The 9,494-nt window shown below is 38.3% G+C and overlaps 1 protein-coding gene across 2 annotated transcripts in view; it reads right to left on the bottom strand.

Annotated features, from left to right (window-relative positions):
- Positions 1-3,468: 3,468 nt before the first annotated feature.
- LOC106527609 (cationic amino acid transporter 2) overlaps positions 3,469-9,494 on the bottom strand; it is a 14,789-nt gene continuing 8,763 nt past the window's right edge. For both annotated transcript variants that reach the window (XM_014022539.1, XM_014022540.1), the window contains 8 exons: positions 9,307-9,443; positions 6,538-6,760; positions 6,263-6,399; positions 5,919-6,021; positions 5,599-5,723; positions 5,257-5,423; positions 4,013-4,121; positions 3,469-3,921 (listed from right to left, as the gene is read on the bottom strand). In XM_014022539.1, coding sequence (XP_013877993.1) covers positions 3,803-3,921; positions 4,013-4,121; positions 5,257-5,423; positions 5,599-5,723; positions 5,919-6,021; positions 6,263-6,399; positions 6,538-6,760; positions 9,307-9,443 — 1,120 coding nt within the window. In that variant the 3' untranslated portion in view covers positions 3,469-3,802. The remainder of the gene's footprint in view (positions 3,922-4,012; positions 4,122-5,256; positions 5,424-5,598; positions 5,724-5,918; positions 6,022-6,262; positions 6,400-6,537; positions 6,761-9,306; positions 9,444-9,494) is intronic.

Genomic DNA, 9,494 nt, shown 5'->3' with positions numbered 1-9,494 from the left:
ATCACACTCAGTGGGCTTTGAGGGAGTAGCCACATGTGCTATATTCATTAGCATGTGTGATGTTGAAGTTCATGCACAATCAGAAACTAATGATCTGAGCAGCTTGTTAGGTCCGGTGTTTACATTTAATCTGGCCTCTTGATGGATTCTCTGGTGCAGCAATTTATTTTTGGAGTGGAATGTAAAATAAGTTCAATACTGATCTTAACTTGTTGGTAGTGCTGGGCGGTATACCGTTTTGTACCGAAAACCGGTTTTTATTTTTGGTATGATATAAATTATCTMAATACCGGACATAGTGGTTTCGGACATGCGGAATGTTTCGTCGTGGCCTCCAGTGAACTGTTTCCCAGGGGACATGTTTCCCGCAGCACTGCTAAGCGCATTAGCGTGCTAACGTTGCAGTAACTGGCGGCGGATAGTGTTTCAGCTGCTTATATTGACTGACGTAAAAAAAAACATCCCGTTTTCACCGCCGCTAAATATAGTAAACAATTCTTCAGTGACGTGCACAGTTAGATTTAACACGTGACGTTATAATGGAGACATTAATGCATGGAGACTTTAATGTGCTTCTGTCGTGAAAAGCCCGGGGGAAGTAGTTTTGTAGTAGAGCTACTGTAGGTAGACTGGTGTGCAAGGTGAGTCGTCCTTTTTAAGTTTTATTAACAGGCAACGATGGACCCGATAATGATCTTTTCTCAACCCTTCACGATCGGACTAAAATGCATGATTATTGCCTACAACCAGGCAAAGAAGAAAAGATGTAGGAGAGAAGAGAAACAGTGAAACAGAGGTACAGTAAAAGAAAACTCAATAAGCAAAATTTGTACATTTTATTATCAGCTGAGCTGTGAGGAAAAAAATACCGTCAAATACCGTGAAACTGGTGTAATTGTTGAAAATACCGTGATATAAAATTTGGGTGATACCGCCCAGATCTACTTGTTGGCATCAACACAGTCCGACACAAACTTGGCATCATCTTGCTGTAGATTCTCAGTCACCCAGGACATGGGGAATGAAAAGACAAACCAACTTAACTGCTGTTCTGTAGTTGAAGACATGCAGAATTCTTTGTATGAGACTGCATCAAGTTGGTCCCTTTTTATAAATACAGTATATAGGTGGAAAGGCTCCCCGCTGCCTCAGTATTGTTGCATCAGAGTCGGATGAAATGAGAGATGAGCATTCAAATTTGCATTGAAAATCATCAGATACGTTGTGTAGGTGCAAAATGAATCAGATTTGGGCCACATTTACCTGCAGTGTGAAAAAACTAAAAGAAAAGCAGTTGTTGTGAAGTAAGGTGATTAAAATGAAAACATGAGGGGGAGAAATGCTCTCTGGTCTAATACATGGTCTGGTTTAGCCTGACCCTTGCCTTCCTACGCAGTTCCGCTCAATTCTAGTTTCCCTTCACTGCTCCGTCTGGGATTTCTCCCAAAGACATGGATTTCGCTGGCAGATTTTTAGCCGAACCAGTCAGAGAACAGAACGTCGATTTTCTGCGCAGTGTCAGTTCATTTTACCTGGGCCAATCAGCAAACAGAAGGAGGAGTTTTGAATGACGTCAATATTCTAGGCAGTGTCTGCTAGTTATTTTAGCATATGGCAGTGGAGGAAGTGAATGAAGCCAGTCTGTGTTGATAAGGCTTCCAAATTAAATTAAATTTGTCTGACAAAGCAGCAGCTCTCATTTACAGTCGTCTTGATATATTTCTCCTCTCAGTAGGGTTGTTTACAGCACACGCAATTTCCGGTTAGCTTCTTCGCTTAGCCTCCTTCACAGCAACACGCACATTTCAGCAGAGGCCACACCTCCAGCAAGAATCGCTTCTCTACAGCAGCGAGTCCAGACCCTCGTATGAAGCAAAGTGAAGGACAAGGGTCTGGTTTTTACCAGGCTAGGTCTGGCTGGGCGTTTAGCAGATAAAACCCAGACTGAAAATGAAAAGTATTGCAAAGTTGATTCACTGCTCGAGTCTGTTACAAAGACTTATTTGGTTGCAAACCAAACCTGTACAAGGTTAGTTTTAATATCCTGATGCATCTCAGTAATCCAGGTAAAAAATCAAAGGAAAAAAAAATTGTATAGGTCTTCTGGACGGGTTCTTCTTTAATGAAACGTTTCGTCTCTCTTCCAAGAGACTTCTTCAGTCTGAGAGTTTCAGGCAAATTCAGGCTTTTATGTCCTGCCTCCAGGTGACTGATACTCACATCACATGGCTATCGTTCACAGGTGACTCATACTCACATCACCTGGCTATGACTCACAGGTGACTGATACTCACATCACATGGCCATCGTTCACAGGTTACTCATACTCACATCACATGGCCATCGTTCACAGGTGACTCATACTCACATCACCTGGCTTTCGCTCACAGGTGACTGATACTCACATCACATGGCCATCGTTCACAGGTTACTCATACTCACATCACATGGCCATCGTTCACCCTAATTAATCCCTTTTGTTAACAGAGGGTGGAGTGATACTGCCAATGGCAGCACTGTAGCAGGGGGACAGCTGAAAACGGAGGCCCCCACCTCTGTTTAATGACGGACGGTCTTTCTTTACAAAAATGGCTTCTTTTACTCCTCTCTCAAAAGAAGAACCCGTCCAGAGGACCTATACAATTTTTTTTTTCCTTCGTTAGTTTTAATAGTTTTTTTTAAACCATCAAGTCCTCATGGTAGGACTGGAATATCTATCTAAACAAAAAGCAGCTATTTGACTTCAAAATTGTGATGAGTTCAACTTTTATAGCAAGTCTTAAGGGTCCAGTAAAGAACATATGGAAATAATGAGAAAACAGCTTCACTGCAATAGGTTCCCACTTCAGGAAGCTTTAATAAAACTACAGTTCTCAAAGTGGTAACACTAATATCAAATATAAACATTTAATATAAAATAAATTTTTGAAAATTAAATCAGAATTCCAAATATTTCATGCCACAATGAATCTAAAACCAGATTTTATCACCACCCCTACTGAGGTCTGTAGGATAAATCAATGTGTATTTACATTTGAGAAATCCCAGTCTCGTTTCCCATAAGAAAGTGTGCTTTGTTTCAGCCATGAACCTCAGCACTGAGGTCACTGTGGATTTGATGTTGCTGTAAGATAAGAAAAATTAAAAAGAAAAGCAAAGCTGTACTTATAATTAAGACACTCTGGCAGGAAAAAAAAGTAAATCCTGTTGGGGATTTCAAATAGACTAAATTTTCTAAAGTTTTATGCTCTTGACTTTAGTCATATGTTCCAAAACAATTTAGCCAAGTAAAGACAAAAAGCTGTTTTTACTGGTAACCAAACCCTTGGACTCACAGTTTTACAAATAATAAATAAATAAATAAAAACAATAGTGTTCCCGTTCACCTTCTTCTGATAGCCCCGCGTCTAAAATAGAAGTGCAGACGAGTATGTGAACAAGATGAAAGATGGGTTCAATGCAGTGAAATTGATCGTTTCTAAAAATTTATTTAATTTTTTCAATAAAATTTACAAATCCATGTCATAAAATTTGTCACTGTCAAATAAAACCCTTTAAATGACTGATCAGGCCACAAAGGATAAAATGATAAACAAGATGTCAATTTTGCATTGCTTTGCAATGCTTTATTAAAATTGGTTTTTAAACATTAGCATTAAAACATGCATCAAATGAGCGACCAGACTGACACCAGGTCAGTCCAACTCTAGAGCAGGAATAAAAATATAAAAAGGTGATTTTTTGATCACCTCAAGCATTTCATGGACATATAAATCTTTAAAGACCTAGGCTTAATTTAATATCAAGCAGCAGAATCAACAATTTGGATCACATGAACTACATTAGGCTGAGTGTGCATCTCCTGATGTCTTTGTTTTTGGACACTGTGACGTATCCCGTATCCAAAGTATATGATCAGGCCTGTGGAATGAGGTATACCAGTTATTTCAAAGCCTTTATAATCAAATCAAAACTACAACATTATTGCATGAGTTAACTGGGTGTTACTTACCCACTACCATCCAAACAGAGTAACTAATCCATGTTTCAGATCCAAGTTGAACCATCAGGTACGTGTTGATGAAGATACTTATTATTGGAAGCACAGGTACACCAGGAACCTACAGATACATTTAAACTTAACACTTTGCATCTTTAGCTGATTAATATTTCTTATTCTGTGCCAATTCTGGTAAACTCGACCCGTTTACCAGAATTAACCTTCTGGTAAAACAAAATCAAATCGTTGAGTTTTAATGACTTGAACTGTGTGAATAATGGATTGATTAAAAGTAATGAACTGAAATTATTTTAAAATAACATTTCTGAAATAGCTTAACAAAAATTAACATTTTCTGATGGTTTAGATTTGACAAGTTAGGCTGATGATGAGTGGCCCTTCTTTCTTGGAGTCTTTGGACAATGTCCTGGAAGTGTCCTGATGCATCTCAGTAATCCAGGTAGAAAAAAGATCAAAAAGAAAAATAAGTAGGTCCTCTGGATGGGTTCTTTAGTGAAACGTTTCATCTCTCGTCCACGAGACTTCTTCAGTCTGATGAGTTTCAGGTGAACTCAGCCTTAAAAGCACTGCCTCCACATGGTGGACAAAGAGGTCAATCACATGCAGTGCTTTTAAGACTGAGTTCACCTGAAACTCATCAGACTGAAGAAGTCTCTTGGATGAGAGACGAAACGTTTTACTAAAGAAGAACCCATCCAGAGGACCTACTTATTTTTTTCTTTTTGAATGTCCTGGAAGGGTTGCTATGTGGGTATTCCATTGTTCTTTGAGGTCTTCATAACAACCAGCATGTTTGAGCGTGAGGTATAGGCTCAAACCGTGACTGTACTCGCTGCCAGGCTACCTTGGGTCAAAGGTTAATAATTGAGCTTATAAGACTACCTGGTGGTGAGGACATCTCTTAAACAGACCTGGTAAACCCAAAAGTGTAGCAGACATTCAAAATGAGGCTGCAGGGCTTAGCTGGACTCCTGAAGCAGGTGATATGTGCTGCATATCCCAAAGTATTGCAATTTTTGTGTTCGTAGAAGCAAAAACTGGGGGAAAAACAAGTCCTGGCAAATTGTTCACTGGGCAAGCAAGGCCCATCCCAGGTTAGGCTTGGTTTGGATGGAGAACTGCTGACCTGAACTGAAAATATTGAGCTGTGTAAGCAACAATGTAAGGCTTAATCCAACAATTAATCTGTGTAGCTCGTACCTCAGAGTGCCCATCGCCAGTAACCTGTCACTTACCATAAAAGCAGCCTGAGTTGTGTTCTGTGGCTGTCTACAGATGATGATGACTGTGAAAATCAGCATCAGCACGAGGACAAAGACAACCACAATACTCCAGATCTCCTGCCGTCGGAGGCTATCCATGGCTTCATTTAGCAGTACACTCAAAACTATCACCAAGACCACTGGAGGAAGATTGGAGTCATTAGAACAATACTTGAGTGTAAGTAAACAAAAACCATTGTGCCTTTATTTAAAACATGCAATATTTATACTCAACTGGTGACTCCATGATTGGTATCAATGGAAGAAACTGAAGCATGAATAGAGCTACAAAAAAATAAAATTATGATAACTCACACATGACGACCATGGTTATCCTGACATTTTTAGAAGTGCGGTGAGTTGGTTGATCTGGAGGCCTGAAGAGGCCGCTTATTGAGACTGGTTCTGGTCTATGGACCAAATTAGTGTCTTCTTTGTACCTAGAATGAAAAGACAAGAAATCCTACAAATATTCAGTACAGCACTCTTAATGCAAATGAAACCAGCATCAATATCTCCTTCAATAGAAAATAGTTTTAACTTAATTGTTTATGTTAATTAAATTTACTTAAGGCTTACCAAACATATATACAGTACACATGCATACTATATATTTGGCAATAAACGGTACATACCTCAATATAAGTATACACACTGCAACCAGTGAATATGCAAAAATGGTCCCAATTGAACTCATATCAACCATTGCCTTTAGATCAAATAAGAGAACCATGAAAGCTGCAAAGACAAAGAATTAATGTTTAATTTAAAAGACTTTTGTATTAAGTGTTAAGTAGTAATACAATGGTCCTGTCACTCAACAAATTATAGCAACTTGAACAATTTGTTAACTAAATTGCTCAGGTTATATCTAATCATTATTTCAATATATATACATCCAAAAGATGCTTCCAGGAGTTTTTAATTACATCTTCCGTAAAACTATAATTTTGGGTTGAGAAGCGGCCGCCTTTCTTACCAGCAACAGCTCCTGCAGACAGTGTGGCTAAAACTGGACTTTGCCTGGAGCTTGTGTAGCTCAGCGGCTTGAACAGGAGACCATCTCTGGCCATAGCAAACATCATCCGGGGCATAGGAAACATCACCCCGAGAAGGCTGAAGAACCACAAATGTATAAAAACATACATTTATCAACCCTACAGATCATGTCTGCGTTGGCACCTTATTTTCATTGTAAATTAGTTTACACTGCCAGAGGGATCGTTTGTTTCCTCTTCAGAGTGACATACATACCTTGTTGAAAGTGCACACAGAGATCCTACAGCCACAGCATACTTTGCTGGTTCCCAGCCAATGTACTCAAAAGCAACTGGCAGTGGACTGCTGATGTCAAGGAGATAGTAGGGCATCATTAGTGTCAGGGCAGCTGAGACACCAAAATAAGCCAAGAAGCAGATGAGCAGTGACACCACGATCCCAAGAGGTATCGATTTCTGAGGGTTCTTTACTTCCTCGCCTGGAGAAGCAGAGCAGTTATCATTTTCTGACTCTGTTAATGAGCCAGAACTGATCCTGAAATAAACTGGTTTATACAGTGATGAGTCAAACCATAGGTAAAATGATTGAAAAAACAATCTGTTGTGCCTCAGAAACTACATAATGGTAACATGTTTCAGCTCCTTAGCAGAAGTCAAAAATTACTGTTTTGTGTGTTTTTATGAGTATTCTACTAAATCAGTGTTGTCCAACCTTTGATAATTTTGATTTGCCAATGATTTGGCTGATAAAGTAAATAAAGTAAATAAATAAAAATTTATATAAAAATAAAATTTTATTCAAAATTGACTTAACATTAAAAACGCATTTAATGAAAAGTATACGTCTTTTGGTTGAACAAGGAGTATAAATTTTAAGTAAAAAAAGCACACACTACACAAATATTTCAATAGAAAAGCATTCAATTCCTAAAATTTGGCTGCTCTATTATTTTTATCGGGTTTTTTTGTACCTGAAAATGTTTGTTTATTCTTAAAACGAAGAGCCACTTCATTCAAAACCAGCTGCTAAAAAGGGGTCTTGGGGTCCGGCAGTAGACTGACAAGAGTAGAAATGTAGTTGGCAGTTGCTGAAACTGAATCACGAGTTTTTAAAAGGGACACTAACCACTGTGATAGAACGTTATGTAAATTATGCTCACTTCATATTCCCTTCCAGTTCATTGTTTCTCCATCACTGAATAAAATCTACAGTTTGAAAAAATAAAATAAAATTTGAGAAGTTTCATGAAAAGTGGTCCTCAAGTCTCCTTGGTCAAAAATCAAAGGTATGTGGTCTTTTTTTTACTATGAAACTGAAATAAAGACGTTATTGACAAAATCTTATAATACTTATATTTCATTATTTAAGTTATTCCACATTTTATGAGGGTTTTCATTAGCTTTTGTGCTCAATCTAAAAAAATGAAAAAAAAAAAAAAACATAAACACCCTTAAAATTGGCCAAAGACATTCATCTGCAGCATAGTTTGGGCCCAAATTACAGTATTCCACATATGTCAAATTTTATGGACTGTCCATAAATTACATTTGTAGATATACGGAATTAGCAAAATTTCACAGACAGTGGTGGGCACCAGCCCGCTAAAGCGCAAATCTGCTAATTGTGGACCTAAATATTTAATTTACGCTTTAGCGGTCTTACTAATTTTTATAATTCATAAGCAGATTTGCGCTTTCTAAAATTAAAATGCAGTACTGCTAATGACTAATTATCTACGAGTCATTATCTTGAACAGCAGAGGGTATGGCTGTCAAAGAATCACAACACTTGTGATCTGTCCAACAGCACCCCTCCCAGATAAACACACCTATTGGAAAGGTATACATCCTTGCTGACTGTTGCATTCAGTCACGGTTCTCATTTCCCACAATGCTTTGTGTCTGCTTACGTAGCAGGAAGGCAACAGCAAAAACTGTTAACATTTGTAATCCATACTAAAATTTGTATGTATTGATTTATTTTACTTTACAATCAGAGCTCCTTTTTTAAAAAAAAGAATAAAGTTTAAACGCTGGAGCTCAATACTTGACGTAATTGGTCGAAGCAATCGACCAACGGTGTTAGAGACTCAGAAATTATTTAAAGATGTTGTGCTGATGAAGACTGACATCTAGTGGTCAACTGGAGCAACTACATGGAAAACTTTAAAATCCAAGCTCTTATGTTGAAGGGAAGATAGTTTCCTGTTATCCATTATCCGTGCTTTCGTTTCCCGTCACAAATCAAATCCGTCATGTACCCAGAATTCATCGCTTCAGTTTTCCAATAAACAGTTTTAAAATTACTTTATTGATGCTTCTTTAATGAAAAATCTACAACAAACAAAAGAAAAAGACAAAGAAGCAGCCGAACTAGCAATCCTCAACAGCCTTTTAATTTTTACACCAGGAGCTAAAGTTATTTTTCAGGAAATCACATCCTCAGCAATCAGCGGTTGTAGAATTAAGTTGTAAAAGAGTTCATACACCGCTAGTTGGCAGTGTTGTGCATATTGTACATGAATTGTTGCCAGCTAGTGAGTGGGAAATTGAACTTGTGCTTTAAAATTAGCTTCCGCTAGTTTGTCTATGGCATAAGCGCTTTAGAAATTGCGGAACTAAATTTCGGATTAGCGCTGCCCACCACTGTTCACAGATTTAAAGAAAAAAAAACACTCTGCTTCAAATTTATTTTACATCTCAGAGCCTGTAAGACATGAAAAATTAACTATCCACCTACAAACTTGCTCTGCTGCTGGAAATAAATCCCCCCACCTTTCTCTGTCCTCAATCTCATCCTCATGTTCTGCATTTCTCTGTGGCCGGCAGTTCCCCCTCCATTGTAAGTAATATGTATTTTTACTAAAAATTACAGATTTTTGAGGGTCATGATACTGGTAAATGCCTGAAGGGCTTACATGTATGCTATTCCAAAGTTACATTTGCAGGCTGTGCAAATTTCACTCTGAGGTGCAAAAAAAAGGGCCCACAAGCCACCCATTGGAAACAGATGCCCTAATCGTACCTGTTGTGGCAATGCAGTCAAGCCCAACAAAAGCATAGAAACAGGTCGCTGCTCCGGCCAGTGTTCCTTCTAAACCAAAGGGGAAGAACCCGCCGATACCAATGTCAACTGTTTCATTTTGGGCTGCTGTGTGGTTCCTGAAAAACAAGAAAAATCTCAAGTTTCATGAAATTGATCAGTATTTCTTT

This window comes from Austrofundulus limnaeus, unplaced genomic scaffold (assembly GCF_001266775.1).
Source record: "Austrofundulus limnaeus strain Quisiro unplaced genomic scaffold, Austrofundulus_limnaeus-1.0 Scaffold334, whole genome shotgun sequence".
Classification (NCBI taxonomy): Eukaryota; Metazoa; Chordata; class Actinopteri; order Cyprinodontiformes; family Rivulidae; genus Austrofundulus; species Austrofundulus limnaeus.
Note: the sequence above shows the minus strand (reverse complement) of the source record. Positions and strands in the feature narration are given on the sequence as shown.